This window comes from Mauremys reevesii, linkage group 16, assembly GCF_016161935.1.
Source record: "Mauremys reevesii isolate NIE-2019 linkage group 16, ASM1616193v1, whole genome shotgun sequence".
Lineage (NCBI taxonomy): Eukaryota > Metazoa > Chordata > Testudines > Geoemydidae > Mauremys > Mauremys reevesii.
The window spans coordinates 24,496,550-24,522,424 of record NC_052638.1 but is presented as its reverse complement, the minus strand read 5'-3'; the positions used below and the strand labels follow the sequence as shown (position 1 = coordinate 24,522,424).

At 38.4% G+C, this 25,875-nt stretch overlaps 1 protein-coding gene across 13 annotated transcripts in view; it reads left to right on the top strand.

Moving 5' to 3' along the window:
• The window catches only part of LOC120384471 (neural-cadherin-like), a 137,619-nt gene that overhangs the window by 38,962 nt on the left and 72,782 nt on the right, over positions 1–25,875 (top strand). For 7 of the 13 annotated variants that reach the window (XR_005588898.1, XM_039503245.1, XM_039503242.1 and 4 more), the window contains exons 1-4: positions 15,601–15,915; positions 20,264–20,461; positions 20,822–21,047; positions 24,329–24,533. Coding sequence is in view for 12 of the 13 variants with exons in the window: in XM_039503245.1 (XP_039359179.1) it covers positions 15,882–15,915; positions 20,264–20,461; positions 20,822–21,047; positions 24,329–24,533 (663 nt within the window). In the remaining variant the exon portion in view is untranslated. Of the gene's footprint in view, positions 1–15,600; positions 15,916–20,263; positions 20,462–20,821; positions 21,048–24,328; positions 24,534–25,875 lie in introns of those variants that run through there. The other 6 variants (XM_039503237.1, XM_039503236.1, XM_039503239.1 and 3 more) reach the window with 1 other exon arrangement.

Genomic DNA, 25,875 nt, shown 5'->3' with positions numbered 1-25,875 from the left:
AGATGCTACATGTTTTCTATTGCAAACAGTCTGATTAAAAATATCTTTGTGAAACTACTGGACCTTGAGCACCAAAGCTGTTTAGATCTACTGGCTGTTCTTTGTAGAAATTATGTGTTTGAGATAAAGAAGTCAGCTTTTTTTTAAAGATCTAACTGAATTTCAGCACAAATCTGTTAATCTGATGGAAGAAGTAAATTGTAGAACATATGGGTAGAATCTTTCTTTATTAAAGCTGGTTTATAACATTTCAAATTAGAGATCAGTTCTGACTGATATATCAACTATGTTGCACTTCAGTTGATTATTAAATAGTTTGAATTCAGTTCATCCTGATTTCATTTTCTCACAGGTTTATTTATCCTCTCACATTCACAAGTCTATCTTCTAAAATTAAGTGGAATGCCTTTAAACACATCAATGTAGTTGATGCATGCTATGTTTCATAATAAAATAAAAGGAATTATTGAAACTTTTCTCCCACAGTAAATCAACATTTTGACTTGATACTACACTCTGTTAGTTATTGTTACTTCAAGACAAGTCTTTTAAGGTAGTATTTGTGAGTTTTATTTGTTTGCTAGTTACATTATCCAGTGAAACAAAATAATTTCAAGCATCAACCCAAACTATTTTTTTCTTAGTACTTGTTTATAAAAAATCCCAAACACAAAAACCAAAAATCCAACCATAATTAACGACATTGTATTTGAAAAAATTAGGACCAGTCTGCAAAGAGTTATGCACATGCTTAATTTCAAGCACATGAAATAGTCCAGTTGACTTCAGTGGGAATGGCACAGGGCAGAATTGGGTTCAGGAAGTTGCTGAGTTTTTAAGGATAGTCCTTGTTCTCTATCATCTCTCCTGGCCTTTTACTTTATGAAGAAGGTTACTGGGGTACAATCCTTTAAAAAAAACCACAACTAATAACATTAGTTACTAGCCCTATCTTGTCAACTTCACCCCCATATGCTACAGAACTATGTAACAATCCCAGATTGGTCCTGAAAAGCCTGCCAAGCTCATAATTAGTACCCCCTTTGTAAATCATTTGTTGTTTTTTTTCTGTATAATCTTATAGATAACATTTAAGGTCATCTATCAAGTTTTCAATTTTTATGAGACACTACAGAATATTTCATAATGAAATACAATTTTTGCAACTGTATTATATCAATCATTTTTATGATGCAAACTTGAAGACAGCAGTGTCTGCCCTCTTTCCGGTGATTCTTCTTTGAATGCTGATCCCTATGTGTATTTCACATGTCAGTATGCAAGCACTCTGTGCGCATGAAACTGGAGAATGTGCAAGTAGTGTCCATTGGTCTGCACCTGCACTTTGGCGCTCCTTGTGATAGTACCTAGTGTATAAGGGGACCAACCACTTCCCCAGTTCCTTCTTACTTCCACATGGCCTCGGTTGGAATCCTCTGTGTCTGAAGCTTCTTTGTCTTCCTATCTGTAAATATTTTGTAAGTGATTTTAGTGTTTACAATTTTTAGTGCTTTAGCAGTTTTACACTTAATGTAGTTTTCCCCCAAGGGACCCTTCCTATCGCCCCACCCCCACATGCCTCAGGAGAGGGACTATGCTCAGAGTCCCAGGGTTTAAGAAGTATGTCTCCTGCCCTCACTTTCTTGGTCAACGATGACCACCAGCACTGCCTTTACTCGGTTGAGGAGGCTCACATCTTCACCAACTGCAGCATCTGCCACTCCTCCCCTCTCCAAGCTCAAGAGGGATGAGAGCTTTGACTGTTTGACCATGAGACCCCAATTGGATCCAGGTCAAGGGGACTCTTCCTGTACAGCAGCCTTAGTCTGTAAGCCGTGCCCCTCTGAGCATGAGCTTTGGTGCAGAGGCCAGAGCAGCTAAGCCCAAGGAACTATTGCCTTAGGTTCCTATGGGGATAAGAGGTACTCTTATAGATACAAGAACAGGTCCCTCTCCATCTGACCAAAGGTTTCTGGACAAGACCACTATCAGTTCAGTGAACTTCTGTTTGGGCTGGCAATAGCATCCATCGTCTTCTCAGTGGTGGCAGCCTAGATGAGACGAAGTGGCTACATCAACTTTCTGTACCTGGATGATTGGCTCTTTGTGGGAAGTTCAGTTGGCAATCTTGTCATTGCTCTGTCTTCTGGCATCCTTGGGAAACAGGGCAAAGTCTATTTTGACTCCCATGAAAACCATAGACTTTATAGGAACAACACTAGACTCGACCTCAGCAAAGGCTTACCTCCCTATGGAGAGATTCCAGGCCATTAACAGCCTGATAAGACAAGTCACTGGCAGACTTTGAACCACAGTCAAGGCCTGTCTTTCCCAGGAAATGCAGGACATTTGTAGTGCAGCAACCTGGAGTTCCATCCATACCTTCATGAAGAATACTACGTGCAAATTCTCCAGTCGAGACACATGGAATGCATGTTACTTATGTGTGGAATACAGATAGGGACCACATATCTCAAGAAACCTCCTGTTAAAAGAAAGTAACCTCCATTTAAACAATAGCTGATACAAGGGGTGTTACACAGGCCTGGTCTACACTACCACTGCCAGTCGATCTAAACTACGCAATTTGAGTTACGTTAATAGCATAACTGAAGTCGACATAGCTTAGATCTACTTACTGCGGGGTCCACACTACGATGCTCTCCCACTGACATTGCTTCCACCTCTCCTATCAATTGAGCATGTCTTCACTATACCTGCTAAATCGATGCCGCTGCATTGATTGCAGCAGAGCTCATTTAGCTCTGTAGTGAAGACAAGCCCTAAGAGTAACTAGGATGAAATTCAGAAAGATGATATTTAGGCTAAACATCAGGAAGAACATCCTACAACAAAGCATTCTATTAGAATTTGAAATAGTCACCTAAGGGTAATTGGTGAAAACTCCATTGCTTGTTACAATTAAAACAAGACTGCAGAATGCACTAGAAAACCTTGTGCAGGGAGCAGCCTGTAATGTGAAGGAGGAGTATGGGTGCCAAACCTGAGTGGTTAAAAATCATGAGATTTAAAAAAAAAAAGTTTGGAGTTAATTTTATTTGTCTTCTGATTTCAGAGCATTTAGACTTCACATTTTCAAGCTTTTTTCTCCAACCACGAGTGCTACTTACTTTAAATAAGAATGGAAGCTGAGCAATTCAGATAACCACATGACTCCAGTAGCTGTGACTTTAAGAAAAATATAAAATGTCACAAGACTCATTACAAAATTAGGAGAGTTGGTAACATTGTGAAATAGATGATTCACTGCTCTTTCCATCCTAACCACTATGATTAATTGGCTGCTATTATGAGTGTAATTAAGATTTTAACTGAGGAGGAAAAAATGGAAACCAGACAAACATTTAACTGTAGTTGGTTTTTTTGAGAAACTGAATTTTTAAAAAACGGGTTGGCGAGCATTTCTATACTGTCCAAATTTAACTTCCTTAATCCTAGTATGTCTTTCCGTGGGCATAATGTTTCATAGCTAAACCAACTTTGGAGAGAAGGTAATGTGCACATTCTTCTAATCTGTTACAAGTCCCTGCATGAGCCGTCAATCAAAGGAAATAAATCTATCAGGTACAGCCTACAACTGATCAAAGGAGTAAGTTCCAAGCAAGACTAAGTGTGTTTCTGGCTTGATATCCCTTTCAGTATTTCATCCAACATAACTTAAGGTCACTGTACACATTTCTTGCCATAATGGACATCTCAATTTCATGCAATAATTTCCCCTCTTACACCAAGATAGGTTAAAGGTAGTACAGGTCAACTGAACCTGTCTTTTTAGTTTAATACCTACAGAAAGAAGCATCTCCATATGTCCTGTAGATAGGAAGTTTTTTTATAATATCCCAACTAAATTCCACTATTTTTAGTTATTTATTCAGGCAGATCCTTCTGTCTTTCATGAATTTTAATAGCAAACGGATTTGACTTGTTGGTAGATTCTTATACAGTATCGAAGTCAGACCCTTCTTAGGTTGCAGTAGTAGATGCAACAACAACTGTTTTGTCTTTATAATGGCCTAAAAGTAGACTTTATATCATTCATATGATGTCTGACCTGAAAATCCTGATAATAAGGTCGTTCAGTAACTTTTTCTGGGGGTGATCAGTTGCTACTTGAGCAACTATTAGATATGTTGAGCTTATTCCTAAAGTTACTCTTATTTAGGCAAAGACTCACTTTTACATCATATCTCTTGACTTTTAGTCTTTCTTCCTTAATCATGAGACCAGCCACTTCCATTTATATAAAATCTTAGGACCAGATTCTGTGTCTCACTAAACTCCTTTTGTGCTGCTCCCATGGCACAAAGGGAGCAGAGACTGAGTGTATTTCTCTCGTTTGGGTTCCCCCAGAGTGGGGGAGTCCCTAGCGGGTATAGAGCCAGCATAGTGTTATGAGCTTGGTGAAAACTTATTGGTTGAGTTAAAACCTCATTCAAACTGATATGTGAATGAGCCCTTCATTTAAGATAGTTGTAAAAGACAGTTAAGGGGCCACAGCTAAAACAAAGCCTAATAGTCTGCCCAGAAACTAGTACCATGTGGATGGAGGGTTCCATTGGGTATTGCAATCAGGGGTAGGTGTGTGTGTGTGTGGGGGGGGAAGAGTGTAGAGGACACACAGAAACTGAGAAATTGAGAAAAAAACAAGAATGGAGAGGGAGAGGCAAAAAGCAAGAGAACCAAGCAGGAGACTGCAAACGCAGTGTGATGGTAGAAGAAGCTAGAGAGAGAGTTTTTGAGTCTGTTGTTGGCTAAAGAGGCCTGGGGACTTTTGTTCTTGGTTTGTCCTGTGTTTGGAGAAGCAGGACTTTGTTCATTCCTTGTAAGTAAACAAAATTGCATAGAAGAAAATACCAGACTCCATCAAAGGGCAACAATAGCTTTCTCTTTATGCCACCCTCCTTGCAAATCTGCTAGAGAGGGTGCAGGGCTGCTGGCCTGTCTTCTTATCCCCAGAAGGACTAACACCATACCCAAGTCATTTCAAGCCCTTCCTTAAAGGCACACTTTTTTCTTCAGTGAGGAAAAAACCCGTTCAACATAAGTTGCACATATAACCTAGTCTGGAGCCCAAAGACCTTTTCCCTTCATGTCTCTCATTCCAGGGCCTGCCACAGGATCCAGCCTCCCTCCTGCTGCTCAGCTCCCAACCTGCATAACGTCTTGGCTTTTATAATCACTTGATTCATTCCCAGCTGGGTCTGATCATCCAAAAGTGCTGTCTGGCTCCGGACCTTCTATTCCTTAAAGGGGAAGACCACCCTGTTATAGAGGGCATATCGGAGCGTATAAGAGTGTGCCAAACTCTGGCTGTCATCAGCTGGCATACTGTCCATTGGTATTACCAGCTGGCATAGTTAATAGTATTCCACAGGCTGTCCTAAAATCGGCAAGAGCCGGTGCAAAACTGGCATGGGATTCAGGGAACCATTAATGACAGTTGTGTCCTCCCCCCACCCCTGTTCTGTGTGCATGCTGAAAAAAATGGTGAGGACATACTCGTGGATGCAAAATTTGGGATGGTTTTGAGGCCATCTTGCATTCTGGTGAGGCTTATATTGGTATCTTGTGAAAGGCCATAATTAATTGCTCAAACCATTCAGGCCTTCTTGCAATTCACTTTAAAGTAATACCAAATTCATTAAATAAAATGTGCTCAAAGGTTTGCATGGGAGGAAAAGAGTTATGTTGATATAGGAAACAAAATACATCAGAGCAAAGAAAGACAACTATCACAGATTATTGTAGATATCATGAAGATAATGTGCTTTCACTCTTGAAGAAGAGTCCACTCTGCTTGTTAATTCATGAAGTAGCAGTAGGGGCAGCTTCTTAGGTGGATGCAAATATTATGTTCTTCCAGTGGAGTAATGGGGGCTTGTTAATAGTATTAAAAAACTGTGATGTTAATACGGTCTTGAATGGATGAAATCCCACTGTGAATCTTTATAACAGTAAGAAATAAAGCTCAAATTTGGAGACTTAGTTAACTTTTCTGTCGAAGAATTTCATCTGCATCTGTCTCCCTCTTACTCTAATTGAATTGGTGTAACAATAACTATAATTTGAATGTTTTAAATATGTATTTTATTTCAAATAAGAGTGGCTTAAATAACTGAGCTGACACTGAAAATCCCTCTAAATAAGCTTTAAATCAGTTCTTCATATTTCAATTAGAGAAAGCGGATACAAGGAAGATTAATTTGCTCTTTTTTAAATAAGACAATGAAGGATTACAATAAATGTTGAATTGTGTTGGTTTGTTGAAAATGTGGTGGCCACTAGAACACTTGTTTTTGATGACTTAATCCTGTTAACATTATTTGAATTATACTAAGTCAAATATAACTTGAAGGTTTAAGTGTAAACTCTATACTCTGATTTATCAGTTAAAGACTTGTCTGTTCTTCCTACATGCACAAGGCCTTCTACTGAAGTCAGTGGGTGTTGTGTGAACTTTGGAAGAATTGAATAGGCTTGACAAGGTCCAATATGTGGTTCAGAGAGGAAAATTTAGCTCTGCAAATTCAATTTTTGTATCCAGTTTTGCAAGGAGATATACTGAAAAATATCTGAATGTATTTGATTAATTATAGAAAAAAATTTTAATCCAATTTTTCATCTTCTGATTTTGCAACTGGTAAATTGCATATGTATATACACATAAATGCAAAATCCACATTTGCACAGATACATTAAGTAGACTTGCAAATACTTGATTTGTGCATTCAAATGCAGGTTTTGTATGTGCAAATAGAAATTTATGCATGAAAATTTAGTGACAAGTTTGAGACCAGTTGGAAATCTGGCTCTCCATGTCCACTAAAGATATCTGTGCTATACAAGTAGAGAAAGAATTGAAAAGAACCATTCTGGGCTAATATGTAGAAAAACAAATGCAACTGCGCAAGAAGTTTTAATCATTTATTTCCCAATGTTTATTCATAGACATAGATTAAATCTATTATACATAACATACCTATTTTATTGTTTGTCCCTGGGGGTGCATTAATGCTTACTGGAATGTGGTTTTCTTCTAGGGCACTGTAATCAGATTTGACAGCTGCTGCAGTGATGTGTGCCAAAACAAATTGTAGTTATTTTTCCTCCTTTCTCCAGAAAACAACTTATCCCAAGAATGAATCACCTTAATGAGAAATAGTCTGAAAACCTTTTGCTAACACTTTTGTAATTCTTGGTTGAAGAGTACCGTCAATCTGGTGAGGATGGATATGTCAGAAGGATGGTGCAGTTGCTAGGATGCTAGCCTAGGACATAGGAGACCTAGGTTCAGCTCTCTTCTACACGCTTCCAGTGTGACCTTGGGCACTTTCCTTAGACTCTCTGTGCCTCAGCTTCCCATCTGTAACAGGGATAATAGTACTGCCTTGTCTCATGGGGTGTTTTGAGGCACTCAGACACTAGGGCAGGGGTCGGCAACCTTTCAGAAGTGGTGTGCCGAGTCTTCATTTATTCACTCTAATTTAAAGTTTCGTGTGCCAGTAATACATTTTAACATTTTTAGAAGGTCTCTTTCTATAAGTCTATAATATACAACTAAACTATTGTTGTATGTAAAGTAAATAAAGTTTTTTAAATGTTTAAGAAGCTTCATTTAAAATAGGATTAAAATGCAGAGCACCCCGAACCGGTGGCCAGGACCTAGGCAGTGTGAGTGCCAATGAAAATCAGTTTGTGTGCTGCCTTCAGCACCCGTGCCATAGGTTGCCTACCCCTGCACTAGGGCAATGGGCACCATATAAGTATGTAAAATAACACTTTGAAATGTGATCAGTTATATTTAGCCATTGTGCAAAGTGCATGATTGACAACACTAAAACTGAAAGCCTCTGCTTCTTCCAATAAGAGAGAAGAAAAGAGAACTAAAGATAGATCATGCTGCCTGATGACATGATATTCCTCTGTAGCATAGCATTGTTATGGCAATGAGCATAATCTATACTTATCTACTTGGATTTCTATATGTAAGAGGTTCAATGCAAGATTCCCAATAATACCATGCTACCGTGCCTAAACACTGTTCTTGACTGAGCAGTTGTATTATGGAGCACCACCTGTTATAAAGGTTGCTCAGCACTTCCCATTATTATAAGACTCTGTTTTTAGTTGCTTATTTGCTAGACTTTAACCATTTGGGCTGACATTTTCCATGCTGGATGTCTGCCTCAGACTGAATTTTAATGTTTTTTTTGTGTGTGTGTATATGTATATGAGTATATACACCTCTACCCCACTATAATGTGACCCGATATAACATGGGTTCGCATATAGCATGGTAGCAGCGGGGGTTGGGCAGCACTTTAAAGAGCTCCGGGCTCCGGCTGCTGCGGGGAGCCCCGGGCCCTTTAAATCACTGCTGGAGCCCTGCTGCCGCTACCCCGGGGCTGCGGCAGTGGTGCTCGGGCAGCAATTTAAAAGGCCCAAGGCTCTGGCTGCTGTGGGGAGCCCCAGGCCCTTTAAATCACCGCTGCAGCCCTGCCACTGCTACCCCAATATGACAGCGTTTCACCTATAACACGGTAGGGATTTTTGGCTCCCCATGGCCACGTTATATCAGGGTAGAGATGCATATGAAAGAGCATACTATGTAGCTAAGACTGTCAGTTGTGGCGGTAGTGCATTTTTGTCATTTGGATATTGGATGCAGGCTCCCAGTTCATTTCAAATTGACTGGTTATACTGCTAAACTAGGCTAAATTCCATGTAAAAGTCTCCCAAATCTAACAGTCTCCTCACCCTGAAATACTTTATCATCTGCCCATAACATTTTCTAGATACCAATTCTCCCATCCATTGAAACAGCACTTGTTACTGAAATAAAGTTTTGGTGACAGTATATATGTATGTAAAATTTAAAAAAAATAGGACAAAACAAACGTCACTGAAGGCATAAAATAGGACTTGTAGCAGTATATTTTTAAAGACAATTTCAAGATAGTTCATTGTAAAAATGCAGAGCAACTGGTACTTGCTTAACTGATGTAAGTTAACTCTCAACAATAACATACTTTGGCAATAGTTCATCATTTACTTAGAGACATGATTTGTTATTTTAAGATGCCTTCTGTGATGCATTCTGTGTCCCTAGACTCTGTTTATGGTGTCCCTAGACTCAGAGAGAGCACTTGATCATTACCTGTTAGGTTCACTCCCTCTGGGGCACCTGGCATTGGCCACTGTCGGTAGACAGGATACTGGGCTAGATGGACCTTTGGTCTGACCCAGTTGGCCGTTCTTATGTTCTTATTAATATACACGTTTTCATTTCATGTCCAGGCCTACTTGATTTTGCTGCCTATCAGTCGCAACAGATGGATGCCACACTGGGGTGTCCCTAATAGAATGATTATCTCTCCACTGTCTTTTAATTGGTTATTATTTATATTAAGATACATCCTGCCATGATCATTCTTCTTCTATAATTATTTTTTAACTTTTAGCTTCTGGTTTATTTTAAGTGCTTTAACTTTTACTTTTAAAGCTAGTTGAGAGTAAGGAAGAGAGAGACATGACAGACTGACATTGTTTTAGCTACAAGCAAGGTAAAGTGTATTAGAAGAGAATATGGGCTGTCTACATCTCGATCCCATCAAAGTTATCTCTTTAGAAGGCTTATGTTTTATGAATGAGCAAAATACTGTGCTTAAGAATAAAGTCCATCGTATATTGCATGAGTTTCCAGAACTGACAGTGGAGAAATGTTTGTGCACGATTGTTCTACTTTTTAGAAAAGTATATGTTCAGATTGGGTGCAATTACCAGTAACTTTCATCTCTGTTGAACTATTAAAATGGAAACAGATTTCTCTTGGTTAGAGTGGGGATTTAGTGAGAGTTTTTTCTGGAAATATATCTTACTCAGCTTGAAGTCAATAGAAGTTTTGCATGCACAAATGTTGTAGGATTGGGCTTTTATAAAAGTTCAGTATTTTAAAAATATTTTGTAGAAAATAAGATTAAGCAGTTATATAAAAATTAACAAGAAAATAGAATGAACAAGGTTTTCGTAGGTCTAAGACTGAACAATTAATGGAACTTAAAATTTTTAAAAACTTCTGTGTAACTGGAGCAAGTGTATGTCTGATCAACTTAAAAAAGTAAAAAAGTAATATCATCTTGAACACTTCATTTGCTGATAGATTACACTTTTTTTATGCAGGCTGGAATGCAATAGCAATATTGACCTGAAGGCTTTCAAGGCTTTTAATGCTCCCATAATCTTATTTTTTAATTAAATTGAAATGACCTAAAAATGCCAAGAGCAGCCTAACTTCTCACCCCTTATTGTTTAATCATAATAATACAATACCTCTTCCCTCAATAAAAATCAAGGAATGTAGAATATCTGTCCATAATTGTGGAGACATGCTCACTCAAGTATATATTCTATATTGTCAGATATTTTTTTTAATCAGAATCACTGGCACTGTCAGTTTTATCAATTACATTGATGCAGAGAAGCCTTCATTTTTAATGAATATGAGTATTTTTGTTTTCAAACCAAATCTTACAGAAGTAGCCATTGGATTTTTGAGAGGGATGATAAAGTCAGACAGTACTAATGAAATCAGAAGTCTGAAAATATGTGGAATTTCGCAGATAGACAGCATCTTTTATGATTTGACATGTGGAAGGAGACAGGTCTAGAGGCAAACCCCAGCCCATAGTATCTAAAATCACAACTCAGACTGTTTCATCACTGCTGATTTCCAGGTTTGGTTTGTCCTGTGTCACACTTAGAATGTGTAGTCAAGTGGGTGATTTTTAAAATATGGACCAAAAAACCCCACTCTTTTTTGTTTGTCTAAATAATACATACACAAATGAGGGTTGGGATTTACAAGTGCTGCATCAAATGAAAATCAGGTTAGCATATATCATTATTTTGAGTTATTTCTATTTTCCCAGTACACTTAAAAATTAATTTAATTGGTTAAAATTAGTGATGTATGATCAGAGTAGTTCTTTGAAGGCTGGAAATTCTTAGCAGGCTTTTTAATATTTAAATATTATTTACATTTCACATAATGCAGTAGATGTGCAGAGTCCATAAAATATAGTTTTCATGCATTTTTTTTGTAGATGGTAATTTCAGATGTATAACAAATTTATAGTATTTCAAATATTGTCTGCAAGATGTTTAACACCAGATTGGCTCTAGCCTTAGTGTGGCTGTAAGAATAGGAAGGGGGAAAGTGTGAGAAGATGGGTGGGGGAAAAAGTGCAAGGAGTTTTTACTCAGTTTCAGTGTCCCAGGCAAGGGCTACGGACTATGACAAACCTAAAGAGAAAGTGAGAGACCTGAAAAGAGCAGAACTGGCTACAATTTTAAAAAATGACTAGTGATTTTGGATGCCTTAGTGTGGTGTTTAGATGTTGTTTGTAATTACTAGAACTGGGAGCACTGGCTGTTGAGAGTCTGAAAGAACAGGAAGGAGTGGGGAGGAGTTGAGGAGGCAGAGTGAGAGTTACAGAGGGTGCAGCAGCAGCTTGGTAAAGAGGTTTCCACTTTAAAAATAAAGTCCTGTTGAAGTTTGTTAGTACCTTGCCTGGTTGATGCAACACTTAGTTTCCAGGTGCTCAATTTGAGATCCCCTAGTGGGACATGACTTTTAGAAAGGGCTGAGCATCCCCACTCTGAAAATCAGGCCCCTTTTAAGATGTTTCAAAATCACTAATCTTGGCCTCTGTCCTTATCCATTTATTACTAACTCTTTCTAGCTCTTAAGACTAAGTGCCTAGCTCATTTTGGCTCAGTAAACATAATAAATGATTCCGATTCTTTACTCAGAACAATCAAGTTTATTATACTAATCCTGTTTGTTTCACAACAAAGTACCACAAATCCTTCAGCAGCAGGAATGAAAAATTAATTATTTGTTAAGTATTTCACTTTTAAACATCTCACAACAAACCTCAGGAGATACACTCCATGGGACCTGTTCTGCCCTTAGAACTACATAGATGAACTTGGAGATTTGGAATACTGGTACATTATATGGCTGAGAGGCTGACAGTAGTCTCTTTGCTTGATCAGCCATTACACTAGCACTCTCCAAAAAGCATTTATTTGCAGAGCTCCATGTCTTCTGTTTGTATACGAGGCATCATCCAAAAGAGGTGGATTTTTTCCCCCAAAGTGGGCAGATTTAAGAACATGCATAAATCCTTCCTGTACTGCCCTTGAAACCAGTGGATCTGGGGTCAAATTATTGAGCATCAGTTACTTCTGACCTTAACTGGAATAACTTGTATTTTCAAGCTTCCTCAGATGGGTAGCCTAGAGGGAGCTTTCTGGCTATATGTTTTATATGTCTAAATAAAAGATCCAAATGTAAAGTCTAGCAATACTTTTACATAGCGACTCAGTGTAGCATGGGCAATATATACAGTATGTGTTGGCAGATCCAGAAGGGTCAAAGAGCCTACTTGGCAAAAATTCTTCTGCCATTAAAAGGCCAATTCCTACAGTGCTTTCCAGAGAAGTCATTGTATTTTTTTGCTTAAAGAGCATTTTTCTTCAAGAGATGAGAATCCAACTCTTTGCATGCAATATATTTTCAAAGACCACACATTTGTCAAACGCAATATATTGCATGATTAAACATAGCATGAATTCAAAGTAGGTAGGAAAGGGTATAAAATCCCTTTGTGTGATAATTGGAGTTTTGAGCTGCAGACCTAGGCATGAAAAAAGAGTGATTGTAGATGTCTGTGATGGGGTTCAGGTACTGGATCCGGTAGGTTAATGACCTATTCCGGAGATTGGGGTTGAACTTCAGTATTGCAACTTTTGCCAGCAATATCAAATTTAGAAGGAGGTCACTCCAATGGGAGGGAATGAAAGGGAGAAAGCAGGCTTCAGCGTGAACATTGCCTTAACAGAGGGATTTTGAATCTGAGATAGAGAGAAACTCAAGGGTAGACTGAGCTGCCCTGAACTAGGAGCCCTAGGAGTGGCCTAATCTGAGGAGAAAGCTTGGATTGGATTTTGTCACTTTATTGTTCATTTGTTCATAAAATCAATCCCCCAGAAAGGGGTGAGTTTTGATCTTGCACAGGGTTTATGGACTCACAGCATCTATTTTTAATAACTTAAACAGAGAAGAAAAATATATATAATGAAGGAAAAACTTTAATTCTGGTCAAATTAAAGTATTTTAGGACAATTATGTCATTTTGGCTAGGAAGTGTTAAAATAATGTTGCTTTTTAAATAACTATATTCATTTTTTAAATTTCTCAGGTTCCACTGGAATGTTATCAATACACCTTTGTGCAATGATGTTACTCCTTGTTTTTTGGCTTTAATTGTGCAGAATCTGTTGCAAATTAGAGGTTCATTCTGCTGTGTTTTCTGGTTTTGTGTCTTCCCCTTCATTTGATTTTTTTTTTTACTTGTACAGTAGAAATCGGTGAAATGAATAATCTAGATGTGTGTAACTATTTAATTTTATGTTCTTTCATTTAGACAGTTTGCTGGGGATGTGGGTACTACTATATTAGATGTTTGCAAATTTTCTAGCTTGGAAGTCTATATGAGACCGCTATGTAAGAAATGCTTAATATTGAGATCATTTCTCCTTTCTCGATGTTTTGTAGAATGGTTTGAAATTTCTTTGGGTGGAATTCAGCCCCATTCAGATTGCTTGCAGAGGACCTCTGTAGTGGGATGATTTTCACTCTGAGCACAGTTTACGTGTGTGTGTGTGTAAATAACTATTATAAGGCTCCAATCCAGTAAATACGTGTGTTTCACTTAAAGTGACGCATATATATATATTTGCATGATTGGACATGAATAAACTAAGTGCCAGTTACTAAACATGTGAACAGATTGTCTTGAGTTGATGATTTTTTATGTATTATTTCTTCTGCAAACCAGAAGAAATACTGCACATGTAAACTGGTTGCTTCTCTCTCTCTCTCTCACTCACACACACAATATTGAAAGAAACAAAACATTGAAAGAAATAATTCACTTAAAATTTCCTTTTACCATCTTTTAGTAAAGGTCAGTTTTGTAAATGGTAACGTATTCTCAAGCACTGGGTAAGAAAATGAATGTTTGATTTCTTCCATTTTGTTTAAAATCAGGTAAAGGTCTGTCAATTGCAACATAAGTTGTGATCTTCGTGAAAACAACAAAGATATGTGAATGTAAACATGTGTAAGTTAAAATTAAGATATTAAGGCATCTGTCTTATATTTTTATGATATATCCAAGTAGGACAATTACAATGAACAAAATTAAACTAGTTGTAAATAGTCACTGTAGTCACTAAAATATATGTGCAGACATGCTTTTTGCAGTCAGTTCATGCATATATTCTTGGAAATTTCTTAATGTGTTGTCTTGCCGTACATACATGCATTACACATTATTGTCCATGTCAGTCTTTTCATCACTTTCACTATCCTCTGGCAATTCCTTGTCTGATTATGCTTCACTGGATACTATGAAATTGTTTCTACAATGTCAGGTCATATTTGTAGGTCTCAGTGCAGAAAAGTGCAATCCTGTACAGTATCTCTGCAACAGTTCTTGCTACAATGGGTGGTACATGGTGAAGGCAAAACTTTCATGGTGGTAGTATTCTCATTATCTTGATTGTCTGACACCCACATTCATCTCAAAGTCAAATCATGTCAAACTATGAGGGCATATTTGGTACTTTTGCATGCTGAACCAGCGTGTCCTTGGTTGATATAGAAAGATTAAGTTAATCAAAGGGTCTTACAGGGTCATATGCAGCTGATACATTGGTCAAGAGAGACATTTTATCTCAGTGCACAGACGTGTCTCTTGATTTGTCTGCATTGTGGTTTGTATTGATTACAGGGCCGGCTTCAGGCACCAGTGAAGGAAGCAGGTGCTTGGGGCGGCCAATGAAAAGGGGTGGCATGTCCAGGTCTTTGGCGGCAATTCAGCAGCGGGTCCGTCAGCGAAGCGACGTAGTAGAGCTGCTGCCGAAGTGCCGCTGATCGCGGCTTTGTTATTATTATTATTAATTTTCTGCTTCACCGCTTGGGGTGGCAAAAAAGCTGGAGCCGGCCCTGATTGTTTATCCCATCAGAGTTTCTGAGGTATTCAGATACTTCAGAGGTTGCCAAGATATCGTTGAAAGCTTTGATCTTGTGTTTTTAATAGCTCAGAGGCTATTCAATATCTTCACAGGTACCTGGAGAAAAATTTCTGAGTCTTCCTACTTTCTGATTAATAGGGTTTGCTAGGGCTGATGTCAGTCCTGATCTAGATTTCCGCAGCTTCTTTTGATGCTGAAATATATTTCTCTGTAGAAAATATATATCAAGTACTGTACATCAGTATTCAAAGAGCTGATAATCAGTGACTGATAGATAGGAGGGGAATTTGTACCTGTGTTTGTTTCTTCCTGTCTGGTGAAGAGAGTTGGCATCTTTCAGTGTTTTTTTTAATTGAGTTGACAAGCACGTGTGGTAAGAACCAGAAATCCATCTGCAGTGAAAAGAACTTGGAATATATAGGGTTAACAAGTCACAATAGGGCATTGTTTTCCAGAGCCCAGAGAGAGACTGGTGATAAACCAATAACCTGTACTCCCTGAACAGGGTTAACAAGATGACAATCTAAACTAGCTCTTGCCATGATTCCAGATCCAGATTTTCAAAGGATCTTAACCCAGCCTCTAATTTAGTGACTGCTATTTTGAGCCTGCTGTCTGCCTGAGCAAACTAAGCTGAGGATGGAGTACTTACAAACTTGTCAGAGCTTACAGGAGGTGGGAAAGACTTCTGACCTGTTCTGACAAGCAAGTGATTCCAACTACCTGGTGAAGTCTGATGCCGGATCTTACCAAACATGGATGGTGCTTATCTGCCTTGGCAGCCTTTTGGTGAGGATTTTTGAGCTATGCTAGCACACTCTAATCCTGTTTTATCACCCTTACTCAGAACTGTTTATCCAATTAATCCCCCTGAGTATTGTGGGCCCCCATTAACTCTTTGTCACAGCTGAACACACCAGCTGCATCTTCCCCTTTTTCCCAAGGTCTCTCTGACTGGCTGCCTTGGAACTTTTGGACTTTATTACTCAGTGCAACAGCTTCTCAAACATTCTCCTCTTTGAAACCCATCAGTTCCATTTAACCACTGGGGGCATGGGAAATAATATTATCCATGCTTATTTCCCTTTTACTTCCTACTCTCTGAACACTTTCCCTTGCACTCCTTCTGGATGCTTCTTGTGGTATGTGCCTCACCACCGGCTCCAAGCCAAAAGAGGAAGGACCTGTGACTTTCTCCACAGAATTTTCCTCTATTATGGTCAGTAATCCATCCAGGCTCTCATCTAAGGTTGTTATGGTTAGCCTATAGTATTCTCACCTAAACTTGAGTTGCACATTTTTATGTGTACCATTAACTGATTTAATTTGGGGTATATCTTGTATAGTTGGGAGTTTTGGCTCCATAAGAAATTTAATATCCATTTCATATATGATAACTGAGAATTTACTTTTCAGCTAAAATGTGAATATAGGTGCACAATATAGACAATAAAAGAAACAAATTAGTTTTCTGTCAGGAATCTGAACCCTTCTGTCATCTGTCTTTGTAAATACAGAGGATGACAATAAAGAACTGTGAACAGAATTAACAAGTTTTCTTCATCTCAATTTTCAGTGCTCTTTGGAAAGAAAACTCTTTGTCCTCAGTTACACTTGTAAAACCCAGTTTGGTTCTATAGGTTTAACTGAGAGAAGAACTTGTCCCACTACGTTCTGTGAGACCAGCAACAGAACACTTATTTGTATATAGAGGGAGTTCTCTTGGAAAGGACAGAAAGTACTCAAAGGTCATGGTGGGTTAAGACTCTGGAAGCTATTATTAAGAAACGTAAATTTGACGTTGTTAATCACAGCACTAAGGAATTTTCTTTCCTACAATCTACTTACTGTTTGTTTATAGATAGGGTGTGCTAAATATGCCACCTGCCATCAGATAGAGCTTACTAATTATGAAAAGCTCTGAAAAGTTTGCAACAGGCTTTAATATGTGATGTGCAAGATGTATTAGTACTGCTGAGTAAATGAAGGGATAATATCAATAAAATGCATAATTCAGACAAAAGCCATTTATTGCAGAGTCAGAAACTCTGTACTTTTTGGAGTGGGATGTAACATTGCAGCCGACAGAGAGAATGAATGCTGTTGTCCTAGCTGAAGTGGCAGACGTTGCTGGGATAATATTCTGCCTCAGTGAGATAACGCTGTTTATAAGATTAGAGAATTTGGCAACACTTTATATTTAGAGCACTAAATACTTAGTTTAGACTTGATTGATGGTTATTTTAGGTTTACTAAGTAAAATACTTTTACAGGTGCCCCTAATCGTTCATGGGTATGTTGACACATTTCTTGCAAAGCTAAATTTAAAAAAAATTGCAGAAAAATATTCTGATATTACCAGATCAAATTAACAGACTATTTTTAGATGTATGCTGTGGTCTGCTTTGGTTCATGTCTTGCTCTGCATATACGAATATATAACTTTTATCTCTGAGATATAGTCTCTCATTACTAGGAGTTATGTGAATGTATTGTGGGAGAAAATAGCTCATAGACCTGATTTTCCTTTCATTTACTTCAGTGGAGCCCCAATAACTTGAGCAAAGTTACTCCAGATTTGAACCAGTGTAAGTGAAAGGAAAATTTGGACCCTATATCTTGTTCTGCTTTTGTTGGTTGATCTACTGTCCACCCTTACTGCATCTCATGTCAGAGTTAGATGTGCTTAGAGGTCAACATGAAGAGATTGCAGCAGACACAGCTTTCCTAAAAAGTCATTTGCATATCTGTAAAGCAACCTGGTTTATTTGCTGGTTTATTTATGAAATGTGGTAGTAGTTTGTAGCCAATCAGAGTAATTAGCATTTAATTTAATAACAATACCCCTATAAATATAACCTGTGTTTGTTATGCTTAGTGTTCGGACAAGGCCCAGGGCCACGCAGCGTGGCCAGCGCGTGCTTGGGGCTGGCGCTGCTGCCGCTGCCGCCTGTCGGGGGGCGGGCGGCGGGCCGGTCGGCGCAGGCGGAGGGGAGGTCCACACCAGCCGCACCGGCGACGATCAGGCGCCCCGCGCTGAGTGTGCGCCGCTTGGGGGGCGCGAATTGCTAGAGCCGCCCCTGCTGACAACATATACTTCACTGTAGTGAGTCTGTTAGACACTATGAGTTTTTGATTGGGCCCATAGCTTCTGTGTTTACTAGCATCTGAGAATTCAGAAAGGAACTGGAAGATAAAGGATCTGAAACTAGATAAAAAAACTCAGCATTAATCTCTTGCAAAACAGCTAAAGAATAGTTTTATTATTTGATACAGGTAGGGCTTGGTGAATCTACCCACTCAGGACAAGCAGGAATAATTTCTGGGCAAGTTCTATCAACTTCACAGAAAATAAGATTTTATTAAAAATATGTATTTCTAACCATCCTGATTGTGAAGATAACCTTCCAATCCGCAACTGAGTGTGAACTGATGCAGTGAGCCGTGATATGTTAATGACTGTGCCATAAATAGTTTTGTAGGTGTATGTCATAGAGTTTATGGCCAGAAGGAACCACTTGATTTTCTAGTCTGACCTCCTATATATCACAGGCCACCAACACCACCCAGTACCCGCACACTAAACCCAGCAGCTGAAATAAGACCAAAGTAAATGAGTAAATGAGACCAAGAGGAGATAAGACTGTTATGTGCATAGGCAGAGAATAGGAGGGACTGAGGTACTCCAGTGCTCGAGGCCTCTGCAATGGCAGGGAAAATTTTAAGTGAGATATATCCAGATGATCCTGACAAATCACCTGCACTCACATGCTGGAGAGGAAGGCAAAAAAAAAACCCCAAGGTCACTGCCAGTCTGACCTGGGGGGGAATTCCTTCTGAACCCCACATGTGGTGATCAGTTAGACCTTAAGCATGGGAACAAGAACCAGCCAGCCATGCACCGGAGAAAGAGAGTGCACGCTGTCACCTCAGAGTCCTGTTCCTCCATGTCCCCTGTACGAACTCCAGCTGTGGCCATCCTTGATGCATCAGAGGAAAGAGATAAAAAAACTTCCCAGAATGCATTGGGAGAAAAAAATCTCTTCCCGACACCTGCCAGTAGCCATCGGAAAATACGGACATATGGTAACCCTGTTGGTACAAAAAATACATACTGTGGCACATCCCTTAAATCAGAACTTTTTATAGGGAACCGGTTGTTAAGATTTTGGCAGCTCGTCGCTGGGGGCAAGTATTTATACGTTACAAGAATGTATGGATTTATTCAGCTGTTTATCAATAATTAGTGGAGGAGTTCTGCTCTGCTTTCCTTTGAGCTGGGATTCTAGCGCTACCACTTAGTATTCAAAAGAATTTTCCACAAAGAGTATTTTTCCCATTTTGTCATCTCTAACCTTTACTTTTGAGCCTTACCCCCTATTTCAGGCACTGAAAAGTTAAGAACAGTTTCTTATATATGGAAAATATTTCCCCTTTTTTGTCTCTCTTTTCTGACAGTCTGAGTGCTGATGAGATTCACTATTTCAAGAGCTCTAATGCTTTCATTGGCTGGGTAAATGGTGACAGAGGTATAGCTAGTGCATACCCACTTGTTAATTATCTATCTTCTTGTTACGGATTATAGATGAATAAAAGGGTTCCATTTTTGGTTTTGAAACAATCAATTTGATTGTCATAAAAGATAAAAATCTGATTAGTCTTTCGCTGAAGTTGTAAACTGATAAAATCAATAAGGATAGTAGGGCTGATGAAAAATGCAGAGAAATTTTTGTAGACATTTCAAATTTTTGAAAATTTCCAATCACTCTGTAAATGAAAAAGACAGAAAATGTTTCTTGAAAAATTTTTACAAAAAATTTTCTTAGAAAAGTAAAAAATTTTGACCAGTTCTAGTAAGTATTATTGACAGAATATAATGAACCTGATCCTGTAGTTGACAGCATTTGAACTGACTGTTGTGTCCTGTTGGAGCCCCATTGAAGTCAGTGGCTCTCCTCAAAGGTACAGGAGTCCTTCTGCATGCTGTTAGTTGCAGATTGGGGCCTACAGAAGTATTTTTTTCCTATTAAACTGGATCCCATAGGAACGATATTTAGGAATAATACTATATCCCAGATATTTTCAGTGCTTATAGTTAGTGTGCTAACTAATCCTTTGTTTTTCTGTTAACCATCAGGAAAGGAATGGTACTTGCTGCGTTTAGAACTTACTGTGACAGATGTGAATGACAATGCACCTGAATGGGTCATGGATCCTTTCCCATTCTTGGCCGTGGTATCTCCTAAAGCTGCAGCAGGTACCAAAGTGTATAAGCTTCTTGCTGTGGATGATGATGAAGGGGTCCACGGAGCTGTAGAATATTTTCTCTTGGAAGGTAAATTAAAAGTATATGTACATATGCGCATACACAGAATCACTACCCTCTACCCCCAGGTCCTTCTGACAGAACTCATCCTGTGGATCTCTTGTAGCACAAAGGCAGCTTGAAGTGCAGACTCACTGATAAACTCTCATCTACTGGAGGGGTTCTCAGGAAGCTCCAGCAATAGTTTAAAACTGGCCACCTTTAGCAGAGGGCTGTGGCAGCACTGCCCATCCCCAGTGATGAATTGGTTTCTCTGGGGTAGCCGTGCATGTTTTTCCATATGGGAATTTCTAGTGGGAATTATTCTCCCAATTTTACTCCAGTAAAAATTTTCCTGACAACAGTCTCTGGGTTTATATTTCTACTTAGGTGGAGAAGACAGATTTGAGGTCGAGAAGGACAGTGGTTGGATTAAAACAACAGGTTTGCCACTTGTGAAGGACAGGGAATACCTAATAACTGTGTTAGCAGCGGATAAACTTGGTAATAAAGGGTCTCCTGCTTCTGTTTCTGTGATTGCGGGGCTTCGACCACCACAATTTACCAACATATCATATATTGTTTATGTTCCTGAAAACACGCTCCAGGGAAAATCGTAAGTACCAGTTAAAAATCGTACTAGTACCAGTTAATAGCCGGGGTTATAGCACAGACTACTAGCTTAACCTTGATATCATCACCCAGAAGCCTTCAGATTATTTGCAGATTGCAAAAAGATATGATGATTGGCTATTCTATATCCCAGAGAAAGAAGTATCTAAGATAGATACAGTTTGATTTATTTGTAGTCATCATTATATGTGGAAAAGTACTGGTGAAAAATGAGATGTTCATATTTGTAAAGGATGTTAGCACAGTAATAATAAATAGGAGAAACTGATTTTGCCTATTTTTAAAAATGACCTCAAAGACAAATTAGAGGCATTAAACAAGAAGGGAAAATATCCTTTATGTATTCTTCCAGTTCAGGGTCTGTGTTGATGTTTGGAAAAGTGACAAGTTCCTCACATGAAAACCAGAAAAAGCAAAAGGCTGTGAATGCTGGGCAAAAATGAAGACACCACAAAGCTTGGTCATTTGATTTTCCATTCTGTTGGTTTATCATGCCAGTGTACATATCACCAAAAATTCTGACATCATAATTTGCGCAGGATAAAACAAAACCTTTTACTGGACTAGCAAACTCAGTTTTATGTACTGGGACAAATTCTGCATTCAGTTGCACCTATTCAACCTCACTGACTTGCTCTAATTTGTAGTGCAAAAGTTTCCTCCTACAGTTAAACCATGATGCCCTTTGATCTGAAAGCTCATGGTCTGTATTATAATATATTTGTTAATCTTGTCTTGTCTACCGTATTTTATCAACTTTTTTCAGTACCTATATAGCTACAGACTTCCTGGATATAGTAATTTAAGATGTATGAGATCAGATGATAATGTGCTTTTGATGATAAAGTGTGATGGATATATATCCTCTTTTGGTCCCTATGTTTGAAGAATTGTGGAATCCTACCAGGTATTTAATCTCTGCCATCTTGGAGTCAGACAAGGCTAAATCTAAAAAAAATAATAAGATTTTTTGTAACTACTTTTTAATCAGCATTTAAAAACAATTTCCACACCTACGAGTGGTTGATAGCCAGCCAGTTTGTCAAGTTCCCCAGCAATATCCCAAGGGAATGAAATATTAATCTTGAGCGTAATCAGATTATAATATGACACTAGAGGCCATGACCATAAATAATGCCACCCAGTGAAAGCAAATTATTATTCTGCATTAACAGGGAGTGCTAACAGAGATTGTTGTAGAACCCTACAGTACTAATATTAAAGTGGATCTGTTAATCAGTGGTCGGTCTAGCACAATGGAGTTCTGGTCCATGATTAGGGCTGGTAGGTGCTATGGTAATACAAATAATAAATAAAACAAACAAGATATGACCTATCACAACCTTTGGCAATACACCGCTACCTCGATATAACACGACCTGATATTGGATATAACACGGTAAAGCAGTGCTCTTGGGGGATAGGGCTGCGCATTCCGGTGGATCAAAGCAAGTTCAATATAACGCGGTTTCACCTTTAACACGGTAAGATTATTTGGCTCCCGAGGACAACGTTATATCGAGGTAGAGGCGTACCTCAAAATTTCAACCACAATATCAGATCTTCTGCAAGAAGTCATTGCTAGCAGTATGGCAGCAGGAAGAAAGTACTCATATAAACTGAGATGTACCAATCTCTGCAAATCCTGTGGAATGATTTCTTTGCTATGAATGGTACAAAAATCCAGACTAGAAAAAATTGTATAAATATTACTCACAGAGAATGATTATGAAACTCATAAGGACCCACTTCTGAATGCCTGTATTTTAAAGGAATAGAAAACACTGTGTCTATGTTGCATAGGCAAAAATTAGCAAATACACAAATAACTGGGTATGTAGTTGCATTTGCACACCAACATTTGGTGTATATAAAGCATTAAAGCTATTGCATGCTGAAATGAGAGCACTGAAAACAAGTGGGTGTGCCTGGGCATTATCAAATAGCATTTGTCCCAATCTAAGAAAGCAATTGCACTTTCTATAGGATTAGAACCAAACCACACCCACCACTTTAGTAAAGTATTTGCAATGTAATCATTTTTAATTTATTGAAAGGTATAATGTTTTTATTCTCCATTTCATGGAAATCAAGGGCCTGATCCTGCTCTTCCTTGGAGCTTGGGGGATCTTCTTTCACAAGGCTCTTAGCACCTTGCAGGATCAGGCAACAAATGGCCGAGGGATGTATTTTCTCTTTGAAATACTCAAAATGTTTCCTTTGTGCTTTTTCTTCTTTTAAATGTGTATTAAATATCTACAAAGTTAAAGATGGTCACAAACCTCAACACAATCATCACTGACAGCATGCACCAGCAACAGAGATCAAAGTGAGAATACAATTTTTTTGAAAATGTTGTAAGACAACATTACTTAGTTTTGCAGATCAAGAGGTTTTCAAAATACTAATAAAGTTCAGATCCACAGTTCTGGGTGCTTATTTGAAAGGAATTGAACTTTGAAGTTTCTCCCATATAATTATATTGACCCCTATCTAAAAAAATGATATGGGCCACTAGTAGCTCACTATGAGTGAGTGAAGTAGTGTGTTACTTTGACTCTGTCCCTTTCCCAGTGAAGTCAGTACATGACCCCATCGATTTTATTGGAAATAGGATTGTGACATACTAGATTTGAAGAATCTCACTTTTATCTTCTAAGGCCATACATATGGCCTTCTATCTTAAATATACTGTATTACTGACCTGCGTTTTCCTTTTGTAGCTGCTAGCTCTTCAAACATTAAGATCCTCTGATCAGGACAGGAAATTAATTGTTTCATTGTTAGGCTAAATCCTTTGGCTCTTGATTTAACTTTATTTCCCTAACTGAAAATCATTGCAACATGTTGTCATGGCAGAATAAGCAAATTCAATTAAAACTACAATAAAATCCTCTATTTATAGCCTGGCTGGATTTTTAATCCTTAATATATCCTATTCCCAAGGTCCTAGCTTTTACCTATTTTGCCTCAAGATAGCAGGTCTGAGGAGCATTTTATAAAAATAGCATCCAGTCCTGTAGTCTTTAGATACAATCCTCATTTACTTAAGTGAGTTTTTCTTGCATCAGGCATACAGGGCTGGGTTTGGAGTTTATTGCATTTTTGCCATATTCTGGTATTTCAGTATTCTAATATTCAACATCACAATATTAGGAAAACAAATATAAGAGGTTAATTTTTGTGGATAAGAACTTCAGAGAGGGAACATAATTTTGTGTTGATGTCTTTTCTCTATGCTTTTTGCTTTTCATTTTTATCCAGATTTCTTACAGTCTCTGCTTTGTCATATCAAAACAAATCGCTGAGCTACAATTTGCTAACTAATCCTAGTGGCCTGTTCAGCATCCATCAGGTGACAGGAGAGATCAGCTTGACTCGGAGTGTGGATTATGAGAGTGACCAACACCAATATTTGCTTCTGGTCAGAGCAACAGAAGGCCAAGAGCAGTTTAGCAGTGTAGCTGAGGTAACACCATATCATTCTGTTTTGATCAGGACAGCCCTGATTTCCCTCCATCTTATCCGGGTCCTTCCATATTCTTCATAGCTTTAATTCCCATCCCCTCCTTTCTACCTCACATTCTGTCCCACTGTACTCCTAGTCTTTGTGTTGTGTCCTTGTCTCTGGTTGAGGCAAGAGCCCATTAATGCTACTCCTGAAATGACCCATTCATGTAAGATGCTTCCTTCCTCTTCAGGAACTGAATTTACTGCCTCTCCACAATTCCCAGCCCTTGCCTGCTCAGAGGGAAAGAAATATCACTAGTTCAGACCTGATGCCAGTATCCTTGTTCTAAACTGGCATACAGAGCATGGTGTATATTCTACAGTATTTTCATTTTAAAAGCAGAGAATATGAACACAGAATAATTTTTAGCATAAAGAATGGGGAACAATCATGAAAGAAATGAAGCAATGGTAATTTGTAATGCATATATTGTATCTAAAAGACATCGAGTCACAGTACTCTTAGCTTTTCTAAAGGTGAAAAAATCATTGAAATACAGATATAGCAGATGTGTACATATATTATTTATTTATTAGAGACCAGGAACTTGTGCTAAGCACTGTACAGTCATGTAACAGAGAGACATTCCCTACCCCAAAGAGCTTACAATTTAAGTATAAAATACGAGACAGCAGGGGCACACAATAAAAAGACAGGGGAACACAAGGAAACAATGAGATGACATTGGCCAGCATGGTAAGCAGAGGTCTGAGCACACAGTCTGCTGATAACCTTTGTTGATTGTTTTATGGGCATCTCAGCAGAGAAGAGTTTTTTAAGATAGTATTTGAAGGAGGACAATGAGGTGGGTTTGTGAATAGTTAGGGTGTGATTCTAATTTTACTTACAATCTCTTTACACTGGTATAGCTTCATTGACTTCTGTGGAGTTACTCCTGATTTGCATTGGGCTAAGTGAGAGGAGACTTAAACCCATAATATTTGTCTTAGGGGAATGAAATTCACGTTTTAATGAAAACCATTAGGAGTCAGAATTTGACCTCCATTCCATATTTTTACCTCCTGATTTACACCAGTGTCATTCAGTTCAAAATCTGGTCTCAGCAAATTTATACTGTTAAAAGCTTGGCAGAAGAATTAGTTGCTTTAGTATTTATAGTGGTAGAAATAATAAAAATGTATTGCAAGATGCAGTAGTGAAAAAGAATGCTAAGAAAATGGAGAATACATTTGCCCTGCAATTAAATGAGAAAATAAGAGTCAATGTCCATGACGAAAAAATGGAAAAACCTTGCACAGGGCCGGTGCAAGGATATTTTGCACCCTAGGCGAAACTTCCA